Below are 21,767 nucleotides of genomic sequence, written 5' to 3'. Positions count from 1 at the left end.
CAAATTATTGAAGTAAGGAGACCCTGCTGGGACTGTGGCCTTGGGAGCAGCACGATGGTGGATTGCTCCAAGGTTTTCTCAATGAAACCCTTTTACTGCATTTGAAGTTTTTGTTGCCCTGGTTGATTTGATCTCTTGAGATGGAGAGAGGAGGGGTTTGGGTCACCCCCCTCAAGTGTGCATCAGGTGTTCGTGAGTGCCTGTGGAGCCAGGAAACCGTTTCCCCTCCTTTCTTGTTTTCCGTGGTTGCCCTTAGTCTGCTTGCTGTGGACGTTGCCCCGAAATCTCGTGGGTGACCATGAGGAGGCATTCTTTCCACCACAGCATCGCATGGGGAGCGGTGTGTGGGGTTTTTCCTGGTGATGATCCTAGGTGGGACCACAGCACGGTGTCTGTACCATTCCTCCATCAACTGAGAGCGTGCCACCAGCGGGCAGAGCGGGTGCTGGCAGCAGCCAAAGAACTTTGCCCAGCATCCCTGCTCCAGACCAGCTCATGTGGGTGCCTGTGTCAGGGTGCTAGACGTGCCCTTAGGTTAACCCACTGATTAGTCTGCAGTGCTTAAAAAAGAAAATAAGAGATTTTCCTCCTCTTCCAAAGCAGAGGATGATGACTATGACAACTATATCTGTTGTTGGACAAAGGCGTTTCTTCTTCAGAAGGGTCTCCCTCTGGCCAACGGCTGGGTTGTGGCTCTGAAAATCTGTATTTCATTTCTCCTCTGCCACCAGTTGCCGGCATGAGCTTGTGCTGTTGCCTGATCCAGCTCAAATCTGAGTTCTCCTGTTTTGCAGGGCGCTTGGTCCTTGCTTTTGGCTCTGAGCATCCCTCAGGGGCAGTCTTGCCTTGGCCGTTGGCTGAGCCCTTGGGCTCCTGAAGCACTTTGGAGGGGCTGCAAGGGCTTGGAGGAAGAAGGTGCTCTCCTGGGCTCCTCTTCTCTTGTTCTGTTGGGGATGTCGGAGGGTCTGACTGGTCTTGTAGCCCACGGGCTGCCCTGAAACCGTGGAAGCAAGTACAACTTTATTTACCTCCCTGCTATATTAACAGGACTCGTGTGCGCTTAATGGTTTTATTGCTGGAAGCGCTGCTGTTGCAGGAGTCAGGCTGTCAGCCCAGGAGCACCTTTTTTTATGGCTGTGTAAACCTCGTGAGGGTTCCTGCTGCGTACGGCACTGCCAGCACCTTCCCGTGCTCGCAGGCTTTTTAAACCTTCACCACTCTGGCACCGTTTTCAGCGGTGGGGGTGCTTTGGGGACAGGGGTGCTTTGAAATTGCCACGGATGCTCCCTTCTACCTCTGCCCCGTCAAACCTGCTGTGTTTGGCTTGCCCTTGCCTGGCAGCGTGCTCGGCTGGCAGGAGCAGAGCTGAGCTTAAGCTTGCGGGCAGGGTTTTTCTCTAAGGCTTGGCTTGGGCTGGAGGGCATGGTGTAGCGCAGGGCTATGCCTCTCCAACTGGCTGTGCCGCTGCTGCCATGCCTGAGCAGGGATGCTGGGCGCGAGCATAGAATCATAGAATCAGAATGGTTAGGGTTGGAAGGGACCTTCAAAGGTCATCCAGTCCAACCCCCCTGCCCGGAGCAGGGACATCTCCAACCAGATCAGGTTGCTCAGAGCCTCATCCAGCCTGGCCTTGAACGTTTCCAAGGATGGGGCATCCACCACCTCTCTGGGCAACCTGTTCCAGTGCTTCACCACCCTCAGTGTAAAAAATTTTTTCCTAATTTCCAATCTAAATTTACCTCCCTCTATTTTAAAACCATTACCCCTTGTCCTATTGCAACAGGCCCTACTAAACAGCCTATCCCCATCTTTCTTGTAGCCCCCTTGAGGTACTGGAAGACCGCTATCAGGTCTCCCCGGAGCCTTCTCTTCTCCAGGCTGAACAGCCCCAACTCTCTCAGCCTGTCCACATAGGAGAGGTGCTCCAGCCCTCTGATCATTTTTGTGGCCCTCAGCAAGCAGCATCCCCGCTGCCTGCTGTCCGCAGCAGGGATCAGGTCCAGAGCAGACCCTTGCGAGCTGAGCATGCTGCAGGAGGGACGGGAGGTCCTGATGTTTCCTCAAGTCTCTTCTTGTTTGCTGGAAAAGAGACTAAAGTGACACGTCTTCTGTTCTGGCACATTGGCAGCTGCAAGGCTCATTTGAGATAATGTGCTAACATGCTCTTTCTGGTACAAAGAGCTTGTGTTTTGTGTTGTCTTAAGGAGTGGTTTATGTTTGGTTGGGTTTTTTTAATTTTTTTTGGAAGATTAAAGCATTGGTTTTGCAAACACAAGTGGTAAAGTAGGAGGAGGAGGAGATAAGAGGAAGGCGATAATGTCAGGAATCTCTAGAGTGTGCGGCATTTCTGGCATCGAACATGCAAAATGCTTGGCCCAGGCTTCTGGGGGGAAAAAAACCAACAGCAGCCAGCTCTTCCCCATCCAGTTTCACCAGCAAGGCTCAAAGGACCTTAACTGCAGAGGTCAGGATCTTGGGGAGCAAGATGCTTTGTCTCCAGTACAAAGTAGAGGGTGGAGGGATCGTCCCCTTCTCCCTCTGAACAAGAACCCATCGTTCTCTGCTGGCACTCAACTACCACCTAGATGTTTGGAGGCGTCCCATGGCTGGAAGACATCTCCCTGTGCTGGGGAGCATCTCTGTGGTGTCCTGCAGTGGTTCAGCTGGGCAGATGCTGGGAAGGAGGTCACTTGGTGGGGGTAAGTGATGGGGTTGCACAAGTCCAGGTGGTCTTTCCCCATGCTGCATGTACGCTCAGAAGAGCTTGAGCCATGCTGCCCTCATCGTTGCATGCAGCAGGTGATGGATACACTACGTGACCACTTGTGGAAGTGAGGAGTTGGCCATGAACCCACCTGTCTGGGACTGACTTCAGGAGATGAGCTGCGAGAGTGTCCGTTTATCCGCCATGGGTGGAAAGAGGCCACCAGCCATCTCAAACACTGTCGCCGTCTTGTAGGAGGCTGTGGGGGGCCTGGCTGAGTCCATGCGATGTTACTGATTTAGAGGATGTTGTGTTTTTTGTGTGTGCTGGAAGATCTGTTAATACAAGCGTGGAAAAAGCAGGCAAATCTCTAGATGGTCCGACCACTTTCTACTGGGTGGAAGTGTGCTGAGCAACTTAAGCCCAATGGTTAAGGTTGTGTTGCAGCATAGTCATGAGGAAGTGCTTGAAGGTGAAGAAGCTGCAGGGCAAAACCAAGTTCCTAAATTAGACCGTTTCCTAAAATGTGGCAATTTTAGCCAAAAAAAAGGCCTCTTTTGGAGGCTATTGCACATTGCAGCGACAGAATCTGGTTTGTGTTGGCGCTCCCAGGCACATGAGCAGGCGGTCATCGGCTCCTTTGGATCTGGGGTGCCCCCTCTCCATGTCCCCTGGGTTGCCAGGGATCGTCTCTTCTGTGACTGCTTCTGTGTTCTTGAGATACTTCAGACTTTGTGACTGCGAGAAAAGCAACATTTTCAGTAAATTTGTTGTGTAGGATGAGTGCGCTCTGTGGGTAGCGTTGTGACTCAGGGAAATGAGTTTCTAGCTACAAAGAGTTAAATTGACATGTATTGAAGCAGAGCTGACTGTTTTAAAAAGAAACCTCCAAAAACACTTCTGTGTTAGTAGGAGAGCCAGGGAGCTTGACTTTGGAGAAGGGAAAGGCAAATTAAGTTGCTTGGAGCTGGTCTTGGCTTTGGCCTGGGAAGAGGAGGATGAATGAGTGGTTAGAAGCTCTTTCTTCTCTTCCCACCTTTCAGTTTGTGGCAAAGGGTAGGTGGGAGGTTTCCCCTGAACTTAGAACACGGGCTCAGGGCTTGATGGGCTTTTTCTTTGTCACCCAAGGAGGACAGATGTGCAGGTATGGTGGTTATGGCAAGCTCGACCCATCTCATGTCACAGTGGCTCCTGTTCCTGATGGTTCCTGTGGGCACACGCATGCCATGGTGGGATGGACCCTGCAGCTCCCTGGCTTGGCCGAGCTCCGGGGAGGACCGGGAGGGATGGGATGGGCATGGACGTGCGTCAGTCCTCCTCGCCTCCTTTTCTGGCAGCAGATACCGTGTGCTGCCCATCCTTTGGGGCTGCACGCGGAAGGACCTGGCTTCATCTCCAGCCCTGACGGTGCTTGGTACCACCCGGCCCTGGGTCTTACCAGCCTAAACTCTTGGCAGTCAAGGGTTTTCCGTCATCGAGGCTTTTGGAGGGGTCCTCTTCCACCTACGCTGGGCTGCAGTCGGTGCCTGTTGGAGAAGATCTCCCCTTGGCCAGCAGCAGATCCTTCTTCCCGCCCAGCTGTTGCCATGTTTTTATTGTGTTCCTTTACTTGTGGACGCGGGGCTTACACTACCAGTAAGTATTTTTCCTGGAGTTTTCTCCACTAACCTCCTTCAGCGTGGCTGGATGCCTGTGCTGTGTCTTTGATTTACAGCTCAGTGTCTGGGCAGAGGTGGATCCATACCATAATCCCATCAGGACCAGTTTGGTGTGATGGGTGGAGCTGGGAACGTTGGGGAGGATGGGGCTCTGCTGCTGGGGGGTCTCAGGAGGGCTCCCCTGAGTCTGTGGGGCCAGGAGTGGAAAGCTTGTGGTTGAATTTCTGGGCTAAGCCGTCCCAGAGAGTTTGCAGAAATTATTTCTAACCTTTTCTGTGCCACTCCATGCCGGGAAATGCTGCTGTTAGAAATCAGCTGGGCACTGTGTATTCAGGCACTGCAGGAAAAAGACCTTTGGGTTTTATTTAATAGGTTTCAGTAGGTTGTTTGGTTTTTTTTGTTTTGTTTTTGTTTTGTTTTGTTTTTTAATAGGTCGAACCTTAGACTCTCCCCAGATGTGCTCTGTGCCCGGTGGAGAGGAGATCCAGGAGTAGGTAGGGCACTTATTCAAGACCCTGGAGACCCTGCTGGCTGCTGGACGTCCCTGTTGAAGGCAGCTCTGCTGTTCCCCTGACGGGTGACTCACAGGATGGGCGTCCCATGATGTCTCCCGGTGGAGCAGAAGCCAAGGGGAGGAGGAGATACAGCCGATACCGTCACGGCACGCCGCGCCGGCTTTAGCTTCCCCAAAGCTTTGCCCAACCCTCAGCAAAGCCCGGTTAGGATTTTTGGAAAGAATAGTGAGATGGCTGGTACCGCGGGGTGCAAAGCTGGGGGTTTGGAGTACTTGGGGTGGGGGAAGTGTGCACTGGGTCCTCCTGGCTTGCACAGTTGGGTTTTTACCCTACAGCATTGCCTTTCCAGCCTGAGAAGAAAAAAAAATGATGTGAAAAGCGGGTGCGGGTTCCTTGGATGCAGCCGTCTTCCTCGCTCGCATGGGGTGAACTCTGGTTGCTCACTAGTTTCCTCCCCCCCGCCTCCCATTCATTTTGGTTGCTGTTTATGGCTTTGGGTAAACAGATGGGGCCGGGTTTTTCCTAGTCTGTATTTAATCCTGGTCTATATTTAAAGTGCTTTCGGAGGAGCTGTCGCTACAGAAGTGAATTCTAAACAAATCTTGCCCCGTCCACCTTTGTTTCCCCCCACCCTGCTCCCAGCTGTCCCATTTTATTCTCACGTAGCCTGACTTTGCTGGTTTGCTGTCCTGTGTTCAGAAAAATCTCGTGTCCATCCACAGAGACCATCAGCTCCAAAACACGACTCTTGCCCCAAGTCCAGTCTTGGGGGGGCATGCACCCCCAGTCCTTTCATGTGTGTTTGAGAGTGTTGCCGCATCCAGAGTGGGCTGAGACACAGCCAAGATGCTGCTTTTGCAAGAGGAAATACCTTTCCATAATCCCTCGTTTTGATCGACGCTCTTGCTGCCTTTTGAGACCGCGGGGGTGCGTGTAGGGGGGATTTTTTCCAGCTGTTTCTCCGCACAACTGCATCTGTCTAGACCTTTAGCATAAAGCTTCCCATGTAGTTACTTAAATACGGGATGGGGGAGCATCCCTGCGAATGCCAGGCACTGGATATGTTGGTGAGAGTTGTCAGTGCACAGCTGTAATGATTGATATAAAAATTATTTGATACTGGGCTACAGGGCAGGTGTTGAAAAATTTATTTGTGGCTTGTGCTTTGATTCACGGGGGAAAAAAATCACCTGGTTTCACTCTTGCTTTGTTCACTCTCACCAAGCAGGGGCAGCCTCTGGGCTGTCAAAAGGTGGGGATTTTGTTTTTTTCACAGGATTGCGTGCAAGTATTGCTGGAACTGGTGAAAACTTTGCCACTTGAGCTATTTCTGCGATGACGATGCTGAACATCTTGTGCTGGATTTTGTGCCTGTGTAGCCATGGAGGGCTCAAAACCTCCAGCTAGGGAGGAAAAAATAACCTGACGAGAGCCTGCCTAGGCTCTGCAGGGTCTCTTTAGGGGGAAGCAGTAAGTGTTCAGGGTCTTGCTTGCCAGCTGGAAAATGCATCATCCCAAAACGGCGCCTGGCGTTAACGAGAAATGACACCCTGCCTGCTGCGGTGGTGCTTTGCAGGGGGTGGGGGGGAAAGGGCTGGATCGGTGATGAACCGTGCTGGCTAATGAGAGCGCCGTTCCTCCCTTCCCGCTGCCTTCCCACTTGCACACAAGTTCTCCCGTCCCTTTTCTGGCTGGAGCCTGGTGCATCCCTTCCAGCTAACCACATTCCCGGCATACCGGGCCCTGGGGATGGCTTGGGAAGCATTTCAAGCTGGCTGGAGTATCTTCTGCTCAGGCTCTCCCCTGCAAATTTCCTCTTGCTGAATTCCAGAAAAGGGCAGCGAATCCTTCAGGGCTTGCTGCTCCTCACCGTGCTGGCGGAGAGAGACTCGCTGGTTTAATAACAAGCAATTGATGCTTGTCTTCGCATTTTTATCAGCTCCATATTCCCATCTAAAGGAATTTGAGGGTTTGGGGGTTATTTTCTGCTTGATCTGATTTTTTTCAAGCAAGGGGAATAAAAAATTGCATGTGAGAGGGAGAAAGGAAAAACGGGGAGACGGGAAAAACAGTGCTACAAGTGGGTGAAAAACCCTTTGGCTTGCTGAGCTCAAGCAGGGGATCTGGATTGGGATATAACTTTTAATTGCACAGAGCTTTATTTTTAAGAGCTGTTGGCACTTTGCAGCCAGGCTGGAGTTTTCTGGCAGGTTTGTGGGGTGCAGGATGTTGGGATGTCCACAGGGATGTTGGATGGCAAGATTTTACTGGGATGACACCAAGTACATCGGACCTCATACCTGCTCCGTGGTGCAAAGCTGGAGGAGCAGAGCATGGCTCGGGCTTGCTGGCTCACTCGCACACTCCTGGCTTTTCTGGCCGCCTTCCGAGCCCCAGAGGACACGGGTAACACCAGAGGAGGCCTTGCCAGCGCTTGCATCAGCCGCAACGTTGGCAGTCAAAATGCCGGTGTGTTCCGTGGGCAAGGGGGTAAATTTTCCTCTCAGCTCTGGCACACTGATGCAGCTGCTCTTCCACAGGGTTTCTGGAAAAAAAAAAAAAAAAAAAGGAGAAAAAAACTCTTTATTTTTATTTTTCCTCAAGTGAGGCAGGGCAGTGAGGTAGGGCAGTGGGTGCCAGAAGGGATGTTTCTCTGCCTGGTCCCATGGGCCCTCCGTGCTCCCTAACTGCTGCCCTGGGTTCCTGCAGCACCTGAGTGCCGGCTGGTTTTATAGATATGGATTACAGCAACGTGCGAATGCCCTGAAAGCTCTTATGAAGTGGGGAGAAGGACCAATTTATGGGCCTGGGAACAACATATCCCCAAATATCCAAAGCCCTTGGAGATTTGTAGGCAGTGCCATGCTTAGTAGGAGCAGCCAGGTTATCTTTCGTGGTAATTTAAGGAGAACACAAGGATGTTCTCCCGTCACATCACTGCAGGGTCGGCATGCGCCTGGGGAGAGCATCGTCAGTGCGTGGGTGCCACGGTGGGACCTGGAGCCTTTGCTAACGTGCTGGGGTTTTTCTCTCCCTTCAGGCTGGTTCCCTGAGGTGATGCTGGAGTCCCCGTAGCCAGCTTTACTTGCAGAGAGGCCATGGCCACCTAGCGCTCCCTGGGACCACGGGGGTCGGCAGGCCAGAGATGGCGGCGCAGAGGATCCGGGCGGCCAACTCGGGTGGCTTACCGCGGTGCAAGTCGGAGGGGACGCTCATCGATCTCAGCGAGGGTTTTGCTGACACCAGCCTCTGCGACGTCAAAGGTGCGGAGGGACTGGTGGGGACCTCCATGGAATGGGTGGGGACAATGCCCCATCCTCCATTCAGATGCATCCTCTCACCCTTGGGGTCCAGGAAGGGGTCGGTTAATAATTAGCAGGCAGCAGCTGATGGGGAAGAGCAGCAAGTGCTGCAAAAATAGGAATTGCTCATACTCTCCAAGGAATTTGCTGGTTTCCGCGCATCCATGTTAACCCTGCTGCTGTGTGCGCGGCTGGGGGGGGACACGGGGATGGCCGCTCCCCTGTCTGAGCCAAAGGGATGGGGAGATGGGAGATGCCCCATCTTGCAGCTCTGGGTTAACGGTGGCTTCCTATGGGGCTGGCAAAATAATTTCAGTGCAGAGTTTATATATAGTTTTACGCTGAATAAATGTCCTCACAACTTTGCCTACCTGCTGGTGGAGGAAGTGGATTAACAATGAGTTGTTTAGGATGTGTACAAACTCTTCTCTTCTTCGTATTTGATCCCTAGCATCTATTTAAAGACTTTTCTTTGCTTGTCTATGTCTTCCCTTGCCTTGTAGTTTCTGTGTCTGAGAAGCGCAAGGATGCACAGTCTGATTTGCAGTCCCTTCGTCTCTGGGATTTTAGGGGCTTGCCATGTTTTTAAATCCCCCTTTTCCCTCCAGAGAGCTCTCGAGCCTGTTAAAGCAGGTGCTGTCCTAGTGCTCTTGAGCTCCGTTTTGGTGAAAACCCAGCTCTCCGCGTTTTCTTAGGCCTATCTAGCGAGATAACACGCATTTGAATGTTGATGTAACATCATCTGCAGCTTGTTTCTAGTGCCTTTTAGCAGAAATTGGCCCTAAAAGTGAGAGCAAAACCAATAAATAGGGTGACAGCGTGAGCATCTCTAGGCTTGATGCAGCTGTTTTGATCGTAATTGGGATCCCTTGGCAAAATTATTTTCAGCTGGCGCAGCTGAAATAGATGCTGGATATGCTGCTAGGACCATGACAGCACTGTGCTTCTTTCTGAGGGTTCAAACTACACAAACTTCTTTAGAACCTGAGTTACTTTTTGTTGAGGAGCTTTAAAATATAGGTGCTATGTAAAAGGAGCGAGATGCTTGCTTTTCTGGCTGCTGTGACGTGAAGAAGTAGGGGTATGACGTGCCCATAGTTTTTTCTTATGCTGAAACTTGTTTCATGCGTGCAGGAGAGGGGTTACGGCAGAGCGAGAGCACTTCTAGCTTGTGCTGACAGTTATCTTGTGTTTATGTTTCCTTGGGTTATCACCTAATCTCTGTGAGGAGGAGGCGTTCACCAGCGGCAGCACTGATAACAGTTTGCGTGGAGAGCGCAATGGCAGTGCTAAAGAGGTGGTGGCTGAAGACCTTCAGGTACAGCTGAGCAAACTGGGAGGATAAGGGCTCTTCCCATGTAGCAATCTGTTAAAATCTGAAATGGTTACAGTAACTTCTGTTATTTTAAATGTGAACATTTAAGGGGATGCCTGCCATCCTAGCGTGTGCCTGTAGGAGCTTAGGTCCCAACACGCCAGGTAAAAAGGAGAGCTCATGAGAAGCGACTCCCTCAAAACTCCTTCCAGCACTTCTCGTGCATCTCGTTCATCAAGGAGTTTAGCGAGGCTGTGGGGTACTGCGTGGGGCCCTGTGTCACAGCGGAGGCTTGCTGCGAAGGTGCTTGACTGCATTGGGAGGATAACAAGTTGCTGCTTCTCCTGTCTCAGTTCCCGCTGCTCTTCCCGGAAGTGTCAATGCCCGTCCCTTTAGATTGTGAGCCTGTCAGGGAAGAGGAACGTGAATGTAACAGAAGTAGCGGAGAGGGAAGTTCTGTTTAAAAAATTTTAGGGAGAGGAAAAAAAATACCTACAGATTGGAAAGGCTGTAAAACAACCTTACTTCACCACTTAAAGTAGCGTGGATTGCTGATCTGATAAATGATTGGACGCAAGTTGTGACTCTGTTCTGGATTGCTTACAGTGCTGTTCTCTTCTTGGCTTTGCAGTGCCTTCTCCTAGTGCCTTTCTGGTTGACAATCCCACGTCCTTTGGCAATGCGAAGGAAGTAATAGCAATCAAAGACTACTGTCCAACTAATTTCACCACTTTGAAGTTTTCCAAGGGGGACCACCTTTATGTCTTAGACACCTCGGGAGGTGAGTGGTGGTATGCTCACAACACCACCGAAATGGGTTACATCCCTTCCTCCTACGTCCAGCCTGTCAACCACCGCAACTCTTCCTTAACGGACAGCGGGATGATAGACAATCTACTGGAGAGCCCTGATGAGGGAGTCAAGGAGTTAGACCTGCTTGGAGAATGGACTGATACAAAAAGAAACTCTGTGAAAATGTACAATAACAACCCGTTCTTGAACGGAGTCCAGATGAACCCGTTTCTGAATGGGAATTTGCAAACAGTGCCCAGCTCAGACAAAGAGTCCAACTCCAGCATCGCCGTTGACTTGCTGCTCTTTGACACGGGGGCTCCTACTTCAGCCGTTTCCAGTACAGCCGCCAGTAGCAGCCTAGGGAATGTTTTTGATGAGTTTCCATCCACAAACACGCTGGATCTGGAGCAGCCTGTGAGAAGGGACAATCCCTTTTTCAGAAGTAAACGCTCCTACAGTTTGTCTGAACTGTCCGTCCTTCAGGCCAAGTCAGATGGTCCGGCATCATCTGGTTTCTTCAGTGGTTTGAAGTCTCCCACCCCTGAGCAGTTCCAGAGCCGGGAAGATTTTAGGACTGCGTGGCTGAACCATAGGAAGCTGGCTCGGTCTTGCCATGACTTGGATTTGCTTGGTCAAAGTCCTGGCTGGGGTCAGACGCAACCAGTGGAGACCAACATTGTCTGTAAGCTGGATAGCTCTGGTGGAGCTGTTCAGCTTCCAGACACCAACATCAGCATCCATGTGCCAGAGGGCCACGTGTGCCCTGGGGAAACTCAGCAGATCTCTGTGAAAGCCATGCTGGATCCGCCGCTGGAGCTGAACAGTGACAAGTGCAGCACCATCAGCCCGGTCCTGCAGATCAAACTCAGCAATATGGAGGTGAAAACCTTCATCATTCTGGAGATGAAGGTGTCGGCAGAGGTCAAGAATGACATCATGAGCAAGAGTTTGGTAGGACTGCAGTGCCTGCGGAGTGACATGAAAGAGGGGCCCTACACGCCAATGCAGCTGAGCTATTCCTATGGAGACACGATCCAGGTGCAGCTGGAGAACCTGGAGCCTTGCATGTACATCACGGCCGTAGCCCAGGGGCAGAACATCCTCTACCCTTACACCATTTGGGATTACATCAGCAAGAAGATCACGATTGGTGTCTACGGCCCAAAACACATTCACCCTTCCTTTAAAACTGTCGTGGCCATGTTTGGGCACGAATGCGCGCCCAAGACTCTCCTGGTGAACGAGGTCACAAGGCAGTCCCACAGCCCGGCTCCTGTCGCCCTCCAGCTCTGGGGTAAGCATCAGTTTACTCTGTCACGACCTCAGGACCTCAAGTTCTGCATGTTCTCCAACATGACCAACTACAAGGTGAAAGCTAGCGAGCAAGCCAAAATTGTGCGGGGCTTCCAGATGAAGCTGGGCAAGGTCAGCCGCCTCATCTTTCCTATTGCGTCCCACGACCCCAACGAGCTCTCGGACTTCACGCTAAGGATACAGGTCAAAGATGACAAGGATGCCATTTTGACCCAGTTCTGTGTCCAGACACCGCAGCCGCCTCCCAAAAGTGCCATCAAGCCAACAGGGCAGAGGCGGTTCCTCAAGAAGAATGAGGTCGGAAAGATCATCCTTTCACCTCTGGCTGCCACCGCCAAGTATCCAGTTTTTCAGGACCGGCCAGTGTTGAGCTTGAAGTACGGCAAGCTGCTGAAGACGGTGGTGCGGCAAAGCAAGAACTACTATTTGCTGGAGTATAAGAAAGGCGACATCGTTGCCCTCCTCAGTGAGGAGAAGATCAGGTTGAAAGGACAGCTGTGGACCAAGGAGTGGTATATTGGCTACTACCAGGGAAAAGTAGGCCTTGTGCACACCAAAAACGTGCTGGTGGTTGGGAAGGTCAAGCCCAGCTACTTCTCTGGGCCAGATCTCACCACCAGCCTGTTGCTCGAGCAGATCCTGAGGCCCTGCAAGTTCCTGACCTACATCTATGCCTCTGTGAGGACTCTGCTCATGGAGAACCTCAGCAGCTGGCGGTCCTTTGCCGACGCACTGGGGTACTTGAACTTCCCGCTCATGTTTTTCTGCCGAGCGGAGTTAGACAGCGAGCCAGAGCGAGTGGCCTCTGTCTTGGAGAAGCTGAAGGAAGACTGCAACAACACTGAGAACAAGGAGAGGAAGTCTTTCCAGAAGGAGCTGATGACGGTGAGTCTGAAGTCTAACGAGGGGGTCTTAATTCCCTGCCATGCAGAGTGATTAGGGTGAACGGGAAGCGGAAGTTTCTTAATTCAGTTTGTAGAAAATGAAGGTTGTCTTTAAGGTTTTCTGCCGGCTGCTCGGCACAGCCAGGTGGAAGTTCAGCACTGCGACCGTACGCATTGAAGGGCTCCTGGCTTAATGGGAGCACGGCCATAAAGGAGGGATGTGCTGGGTGAAATATGGTAGGTAGGTGTGGTGTGAGGACAGCCAACAAGCTTGCTTTGGAAGGCAGCCCCTCAAAATCAAGGTGATTCGTGGTCACGAATGGCACTCAGCTGGTCCCTGCTACTGGGTATTTACATTTCAGTGATGCACACTTCGAGGAATTCCCTGAGCGCTGCTGGTCTCCTCAACCCATGTCGAAGTGTTGCATCCTTGAAGGCAGTACTGATGGAAAACTGGAAAAAGGGTGAGAATCACAAAAGCTTTTCCTATACGGAGTGGGTAGGTGAGCTGCCTCTCAGGCCACGTACTTCTGCATCGCTAGATGTGGCCGAGCATGCCGGAGAGGCGTTTTACAGCTGCTGTGGAGAACGATGCTACGCCTTTCCCGTCCGGAAACAACCTCAGATTGCTTGGTAGTAATGTTGGGTTATGTCTGCCCTGTCTCTCTTTGACGGGCAGCTAAACCAAGGGCACCTCTGAGCCAGAATGATTTACATCCAACTGTGGGTCGTGTTTGCGAATCGAAATGCGTGGCTTGCTTTTGTTCCACAAGGCGTTTCGGGAAGTACTGCCTTCAGGTATATCTAGGATGCCATTAGGAAGTCTCTTGCGAGAAATCATCTTCATGATAATTTCTAGCATTTCCTAGGAACTGAGACAAAAAAAAAAACCACTGGAAGAGGTTTGCAGCTCTCGCCTCTTAACAGTCTTTCCCACAGAAACACAATAACCAAATTACAGCCAGTCACGTGATTTAAAATGCCAGTTGAATTAAGGAATAGCAAGAGCTTCACTTAGCAATGATGGGTGCGGGCAGCGGTGTGCAAAACGAAATTACGAGTAGGCAGCTTGGGTACAGAGGACTGAAGCAGAGTGAAATATTTCATTTCCCAAACTCCCTTTAATAAGAAGGGGGAAATTTGAGGATCGAGGATGAGGTGTAAGGCATTATGAGGAGAACGGAGCTCTTCGTCGCTCCTGGAAATATTTTCCAGCAACTGCCTGGGTACCACTTTGTGACCCATGGGGCAATGTTTTAGCTTTGGTTTTAGCAAAATGCCAGGTCACTCCACTAGTGCTGCTGCTGTCAAGGGGTTCTTCTGCCCATTGTACGCAGTTGTCTCTTCTTTCTGGGGCCGACCAGGAAGGGAAGTACCCACTGTGGTAGCCAAGGTTGGCGTCGGGCCCTGTGGTTTCCCCGAGGAAGGGTTTGCTCCTTTAATCATTAGCCTCGGTGAGCTGTGGGATGAAATCTGTCCTCCTCTTGCTGGATGCTTCCAGGGGCTTCGTGCTGTTTGCAAGCCTGTAAGCGTTCCTTTTATCTGTTCTCTCTGTCTTCAGGGGTCCCAGACAGTCTGTAGGTCGTGGAAAATTGGTGCCAGACGTCAATGGGGAGACGAAAGGAAAGATAAGGCTGTCTTGGAAACTCAGGGAGCCAGCTCACTCCAGGGGAGGGCTGTAAGCTGCAGGCAAACATCCCTCTCCCCAAGGGATGCCTGGAATGCAGGGTCCCCGAGCAAGTTTTATTTTCCTTGCTTGAACAGAGCGCTGGCTCTGTTTCCTAGTCTTTCTGAGTCTGAGCCTGCTGATAAAGGATGAGCTCCCTTCCTGGTGGAAGTTGATGCTGCTCCTAAACCCCTTGCTGCTGTCAAATCCTCCTTAGCTTGTGGAGAAATTAGATTGAGCCAGGTTTTTTTTTAAAAAAAAAAAAGATGTTTCAGGGGATGACAATGGAGCAGTAATGTATTTCATTGTGTTTAAATCTGATTTGATTTGTAACAATGGGCTCGCTTTCTGGCATCTGCTGGCAAGAAGAACTGGTGGGATTAAGCTCTGATCTGGCTGTTTCGTCTTAAAAATCAGTGGTCTCGTCTCAAAGGTACCATGAAGGGAGTAGTACTAAGCAAGCTTATCTGACTGCAGCGTTGAGTACACAAAATTAGAGTGGCAGAGCTGTGCACCAGCAGCCGAGCATGGAAAAGCACCGTTGTGATGACTAGTTAATAAGTAATCTGTGTTTAATTGTTATTTTTCTTATCTAGTGCTAGCAGCGGTTGTGTGAAGGTAACTGGGGGAACGTTGCTCAGGAGTTAGTCATCACATCAGAATGAGAAACCTACCCCTCTCCTCTCTCTGCTCATCAAAAGCAGGTGGCACATGGATGGTCTTGCTGAAAAAAACCTGGGCACAGGTGCACGAAGACCTTGTTGCAGCTGGGTTTTACCAGTACCTGGCCATGCAGTGACTCCTTGGTCTGTGGGAGCTGGGGTTAGAGCTGGCATGAGATGCAGCGTTTCTCCCTTTCTCTGGGTTTTTCAGTACGGTGTTTTTATAGAGCTTCGCGTTTATCATCCTTTCCAACAGACACTGCTGTTGGGAAAAACATGGGTCTCCTGGGAGTGCTACTGGGCACGTCAGCGGAGAGCTGTGGAAACTGTGAGCTTTTTCTTCTTCAGGCTACTGCTAAAGGTCATACAGAAGATGATGTTGGGATTTTTATTTTTCCCCATTGTTTTCTCTCATTTGTTCTGACCACAGATACCTGCGTGCTGCCTTTCTTCTACCAAAAGACACCACTTGTCCCTGGTGTGTGCAGACCCCAAAGAGCTGCTGGTGGGCTCAAGCGGTTCTTGATGTCCTGCAGAGCCTGGTGTCCGTTGCTCGGACCTTCCACTGGCACGCCTGGAGCATGCCAACCCATAGTTGCTCACCTTGGGTCCCTCTTCCTCCTCCATCCCAAAACAGTCTGCTGGCTAATGGTAGTCCCAGTGCTGAACTTGGGTCTGGGGGGAAAACCTGACTCCTTCTGCCTTCATGAGAACAAGTTCTCACCTCACGTGTAGATCGTGGACGTTACTCCCCAAAGGAACCATGCTACCATGCTGAAGTTGGTGGGTTTGTTTTCTGTAGGGCATGACTTGTCCTTGCGTAGCTGAGTTGCTGCACAGAAGGAGGAGGAGTTGCTTGCAGGCTTCCAGCAAGGTCTTTTTGTGCACAACTCTTGTAAGTCCTGCCTGTTGTTTATTAGAAAGCTGCAGAAATGCCGCTGATGGCTTTCGGCTGTCGTGTTGTCAGGTTCCTTGCTCCGAGGACAGTATAAAACAAACCACTTTTATTTTTGGGCCCGGCAGGAAATCTTTACTGTCCTCCCATCCCCAGTGCTGCAGTTGCAGACCCTACATTCTCGCTCCTGTGCAATTTTGCCCTTTAAAAAAAAAAAAAAAGGCAAAAAAAAGCTGCGGTTGCATTGATGGATGCATTGCACATTGCCACCCCTGGCACATCGCCCGCCTGCCACGCTCAGGTCACATCCCTGCCCTGGCGCACATCCCTGCTGCGGTTAATGGGGCACTAAATATTAACACTTATGATAACTGCATCTCCACTACCCCGCCAAACGCCCTACAGACATTTCGGAAGGTGACTAATGTGTGATAATGCATGAACCCCCTGATGTGCTTTCTAATTTAAATGCTATTTTTTAAAGGAAAAAAATAATAATTTTAAAGGTCCATTTCTGTAACAGCTTCCTTGTGGATCTTGCACCACGCTTGGTGGGCACACGTGAACTTGGCGATGCTTCCACGGTGGGTGGACCCAGCTATCCGGGGAGGCTTGTCCGGGACGAGGGAGGAGGATGGGAAGAAATGGTAGCATAATCCCAAAAGTGCCTGCTGGAGGATTAAGGCTGTTGTGAGCCCTGCTAATCCTGGCTTCCAGGAGAGCCCCGTGTCTGCCTGTGTTTCATATATTTCTGTGACAGAGGGAGCAAATTGTGCCCAGGTGAAAAAACAAAACAAAAACCTGCCACTGTTGCCGCTAATATTCCTGCTTTGGCTCTGACCTTGGTGGCCATGTGTCCTTCCTGCACCCTGTCCCCGTCTGGCTTTGGTGCTGTCCCTGTCTCCCATCACCTCTGCCCACTCACCCCTGTTTTCCCCAGCCCACAGTGTGCATGTTGAGCCTCCCCAGCTCAAATCGCTAGGGGCAAAGTGCAGGAAGTAGGTGTTTCTGTGGCCATCAGTAGGTTTCAGAGTTAACATGCTGCACTGCAGGGACCTTCCAAAGGTCTTCCTTTGAGTGATTATACAGTTCTCCATCATGGGGCCTCTCGGCTGCTTTACTTGATGTTTTCTTGTTTACTTCCAGCAGCAGAAGGGAGAATCTGCCTCCTGCAACTCTATGTTTTTTAACTCCTGCGGCACAATTTGTTCTGGGTTGCCTCCTCAGCTGCCTTGGAGCTGCCTGGCCTCTGGCAAGAGACAAGAGCGGCTCATTTAGCTCACTTTGCTAAGGTTGTTTCAGGTTTGAGGGTGCTACATCTGCCCTTCCTCAGGAACATCTGAATCCCTCGCCTGCAGAGGAGAGGGAGATGAATCTGGAAGGCTGGGTGGTAAGGTAGTGGTGCTGGAGAGGAGGCGGTTGTGGCACAGGTGTGAGATTTAAATGCTTCTTAATGCCCTTTAACAAAAAAAAAAATAATGATCTTTGAAATGTATTTTCCTTGCTTGCTTAACAAGAGGGTTTATTGCTTCTCTGGCTGGCACAGGAAACCAGTGTCGGCACTTCAGAGGAGCTGACAAACACCAATCTGCAGCTGTAATTAGATTGAGCCCAGCTTTGAGCTAGAAACAGATAAGGGAAAAATCAACATGCATTTGCTTTGCAAATTGCTGGAGTGGTATGAGATGTTCCCATCTTCCCCCAGCTGTCCCTGTGTAACCTCCGATGTGAGGATTTAACCCTTCTGCTCCAGGAGGACCCCCACCCCGTGCCAGGAGGGGATATTGGGACCCTTGGCAGCAGAAAGCAGGCAGATTTCTGGCCGTGTGTGGACCGCAACATCCATGTTGTCTGTAATAACTAGCCTCGTGCTGTTGTGAAGGTGTGGGGGATGCTCCCGATGGGGACGCGTGTGCCAGCGCGGTTCCTTGGGCTGGCGTTCAGCATCTGCTGTCAGGGGCTGTCCCCTTCGCCCCTGAGTTGTGGTTTGCCTTTTCTGAAGGGCGACCCTCTGCTGACACAGTGACCCATCCTGGAGCCACCATCCTGGTGGTGCCACCACGACTCTGGATCTGGCCAAAGGAAAACAAGAGGCTACTCAGCAAACTCGCCCAAGGCATAATCCGGGGTCTGTTTGCTTGGGTTCCATGTTTTAAGAAGGGGATGCCCGTTTTGTACTAGAAACCACCTTTCTGAGGCTACTTGAGGTTCGAGGCGGGGTTTGTCCAAGGACTGAGGTTGCGGCCCACAGGCTCCGGCAGAGGATGGGGGAGCCCTGGAGAGTGGGATGTTGGTTCTGTCGGTCTGGTCCTGGCCGCTGATAATTGCCACTTAAACCACATCCTTTCCTGGGCTGCATCATGGGTTTTGCCCTGTTGCGACTTGCTTTCCACTTTGAGCAGGTGTTAATGTGATTTGGTGCCTAGAGATAAGAGCTAGCACTGCTCTGTCATTTCTTCTCCTGACTGAGTTATCACTAGCTAGAAAACCGTGTCTGCTGCAGTTCCACATCCCCACTTCTTCATAACCATTCGCAGAAAGTCTCAGCTTTTAGGTCAATAAATGACACAGAAGAAGGTGATTTCTGCTCCAGCACAGGAAGGCAGCGGGGCGGTGAGGGGAGCAAGAACATCCCAAGCTAAGCAGTGGTCCTGTAGTGCTAGGTCTCACCCCAGTCCATCTCCTCCAGGGCTGATGTCAAATTATTGTCCCCAAAAAAATCTTCTGACTGGCCCGTACCCACCTGTCCATGCTGGAGGATGGCGCTCCACCGGGCTTGGGAAGGCAAGCTGCACAGACCGCACTGGATTAGTTAACCTTGATTACAGGCGTCTGTTCTTCTCGGGCCCTGGGATGCTTTAAACTGCTTATGGTGGCGCCTGAACATCTTGCGGAGTTGCCTGGAAAACAAGGCTGCATTGGCCAGCCTGGGCTGCAGACCTCGTTGAATAGGGATAGGGCGCTTTGTTTAATTAACTGGATTACTCTTCTGTCAAGCCTGGTGGCCTGATTTCATCAGCTGTCACTAGAAAGAAGGTGGAAGGATTTTTGGGGTGGGTTCTTCAGGGGACTTTCCCTGTCCCGTGGGCAGCCTGCTGTCTACTGCCTGCCTTGACTGTCTGGTTTGGTTTTCCCCACTGTCCTTCAGGCCCTGCTGAAAATGGACTGCCAAGGGCTGGTCGTCCGGCTCATCCAGGACTTTGTGCTTCTGACCACAGCTGTGGAGGTGGCCCAGCGCTGGAGGGAGCTCGCTGAGAAGCTTGCTAAGGTCTCCAAGCAGCAGATGGATGCTTACGAGGCCCCGCACCGGGACAAGACGGGGGCGGTGGACAGTGAGGTGAGAGCAGATGGGTCTTGGTCTCCACAGGTCCCTTAGGCTTGCGGATACCTCCAGAGCATGTTCTTCTGGAGCACCTTTGGGGAATAAAAGGGATTTGGGGAAATTTGGGGGGTGTTTTTCCCGGTGCTTGTTCTGGGATGGGGTTGTGTTGGGGATGGCGTTGCTTGCTCACTGGCCATCCAGCTTAGCTCCGATCTCCTCTGCCCCATCACCACAGGCCATGTGGAAGCCAGCATATGACTTCCTTCTCACCTGGAGCAGCCAGATGGGCGACAGCTACCGTGACGTGATCCAGGAGCTACACACCGGGCTGGACAAGATGAAGAACCCCATCACCAAGCGCTGGAAGCATCTCACTGGCGCCTTGATCCTCGTCAACTCCTTGGACATGCTGCGGGCAGCTGCCTTCAGCCCACAAGACCATGAGGATTTTGCCATCTAGCTCCTGCAGCCACAGTTTTTGTCCACATCTTGTTTGCTGGGTTTTTTCTGTGCTTTTTTTTTTTCCTGTTTTTTTTTTTAAGCAGTTGACTTTAAAAAGAAGCAGAGGTTGCTTTCCCCAGGTTTTAGGAGGCCAAAGTTTGCAAGTTCTCTGCTGGGACTGGAAATCAGCAGGGATGGCATCCAGAGGGGAATGGCTTTTCATACAGCGTTGATGCCAGTTAAACTGTTTCTTACTAAAAAAAACTTTAAAGGGAGGGGGAAAAGGGGGTGGGGAGGGATCAGAAAAGAGGTCACATTTTTTAGGCATTTACAAATAAAAGTCTAATTTTTGTAATGAGCAGTAAAGGTTGTAACCACTTTGGGGGGAAGCTTGTGGCTGTTTTTTACCTTGTAGAAACCGCTTTTAAATTATCGTTTTTGAGATGAACGTGAGTCATGTAAATATGTTTTTTAAGAGGAAGCACAGTAAATGCCCTCCCCCACTGCTACGGGCAGGCTTTGGCAGACTCCCAGATGTGATGGTAAAGCACCCTGTGAACTCGGGATGTCCTCAGCCCAACAAGTGTCTTACATCAAAAAGAAGCCTTTTTTTTCGAAAAAAAAATTCACAGGCTCTCCAACCCATTTGCATGATTTTTGTTTTATTTTTATGTCTCTGCAAAGATGTGTTTTCTCCTTTGTGGACAGGGAGATGCTCGTTGCCTGTTTTCAGATGCACGGGTACCAGCCAGGAGAAGTGGTCACTGCCCCTCGTGCTTCATCCCTCCTGGGTGCTGTAGGATGTCTCTGGAAGAAGCTGGAGGTTTGGGATTCAGCAGAGACCTCCTTGGGAGACAGACCAGGAGCACGGTGAGAGTGGCTCACCCTGCCACAGCAGCACACTGCTTGGGCTGCTCCTCTCCAGATGGTCCTGCTCTGGGCAAGAGACCAGAAAAGGGGAGGGGATTGTTACCATCCATATATCCCTTTACACACACACACACACAAAAAAGAGGAAAAGAGGAAAAATTTCTCCTAATTTGAAAGCCGAGCTCACCAGAGATGCTCCAGGTGTGCTGTGTGACTTAACACTCATTGCCATTGATTTCACGGGGCTTCGAGTGGGGCTCTTCAAGGCTCCTGAAGTCCAGTTTAACTTCTAAATGGCATTTACTATAAACCTGGTGCCATTGAGCTAAAGATTTGCAGCACCAAGTGCCCATATTTTTTCCCCATTCGTTTTATAGTGGAGTCTTTTGAATGACCTCACCTCCTCCTTAAGTGCAAAGTCTCTTTATAGTGAAACGCTGCTACTACAGAAAGGTTAGTGATTTTCTTTCAGGTTAATCCAAACAAAAAGTAAAACAAAGCAAGGGAAAGGCATCTGGCGGATCGTGCTGGCACAGCAGCCTTGAGAGGGAACAGTCTCCTTTCGTCTTCCCAAAATCCCGTCCCCAGAAACCATCACTCTTGCTGGACCCCACAAGAAGTAAACAGCACCTTAATTTCTCCTGCAGGCTTCAAGGAGTTTCCTATGCAACTCAGCGTAGCACGGAGCGGGTCCATCAGCAGCCAAGCCCTTTTCTTTCCCTGTGGCACCCTATGAGCACATTTTTCCATGCATGGGCAAAAAATCTCCACTGCAATAAGGAACGCCTCCTGCCAGAGCGCACGTGCAGGCAGAGGGATGGCTTTCTCCTGGGGTTTTACCCAAATCTTGGCTTTTGCTGTTTTTCTGGCAAGGTCCAGAGCTTTGCAGAACGGTTGGACCCTAGGGAGCGTCAGCAGCAGGTGTGGGCAGGAGTTTGAGCCTCCTGTGTTTCAGGCATGTCCCTGAATAATTCCAGCATTTTATTTATTTTATTTTTTTTAACCCCCCCACCTTGGATTTTCTATCTACCTCAGGTAGTCCTTATACCCAGCCTAACATTTCAGCGGTAGCCTAAAACATGCTGTGCTCAGCTCGTCAACGGCCTACCCGAGACCCGTGGGAGTACGGCCGGCACGTTTTGGGGCCCATGGGGTAACTGCCACGGTAATTTGTCCCTGTCCTCGGTCCCAAATCCAGTCCCTCCTCGTGTGCCGGGACTGGGTGTGTGTCCTTTGGATGCCTTCTGCCTACTAAATGCCAAGCCCTTCTCCAAAAGCTCATCTTGGCTTTGTGTTACCTTTGTGCAGTAACTGATTATTGTAATTACCGTCTAATGATCCTTTTTCTTTTTTCTTTAAGAAAAAATTTTTTGAAAAAAAAAAAAAAATTACAATTAAAGCTGTTACTATTCCAGAGCTCCTGA

The 21,767-nt window shown here is 50.8% G+C and overlaps 1 protein-coding gene across 3 annotated transcripts in view; it reads left to right on the top strand.

The window, feature by feature from the left end:
* SH3BP4 (SH3 domain binding protein 4) overlaps positions 1-21,767 on the top strand; it is a 29,107-nt gene extending 7,340 nt beyond the window's left edge. For 2 of the 3 annotated variants that reach the window (XM_086750378.1, XM_010118885.2), the window contains exons 2-5: positions 7,918-8,140; positions 10,126-12,488; positions 18,859-19,047; positions 19,268-21,767. In XM_086750378.1, coding sequence (XP_086606504.1) covers positions 8,023-8,140; positions 10,126-12,488; positions 18,859-19,047; positions 19,268-19,492 — 2,895 coding nt within the window. In that variant the 5' untranslated portion in view covers positions 7,918-8,022 and the 3' untranslated portion in view covers positions 19,493-21,767. Of the gene's footprint in view, positions 1-7,917; positions 8,141-9,375; positions 9,498-10,125; positions 12,489-18,858; positions 19,048-19,267 lie in introns of those variants that run through there. The other variant, XM_086750379.1, reaches the window with a different exon arrangement.

The sequence above is a fragment of the Chlamydotis macqueenii genome, chromosome 6 (genome assembly GCF_036417535.1).
Source record: "Chlamydotis macqueenii isolate bChlMac1 chromosome 6, bChlMac1.mat, whole genome shotgun sequence".
Taxonomy (NCBI): Eukaryota; Metazoa; Chordata; class Aves; order Otidiformes; family Otididae; genus Chlamydotis; species Chlamydotis macqueenii.
The sequence above is the reverse complement of the archived record's forward strand: the minus strand, read 5'-3'. Positions and strand labels throughout refer to the sequence as shown.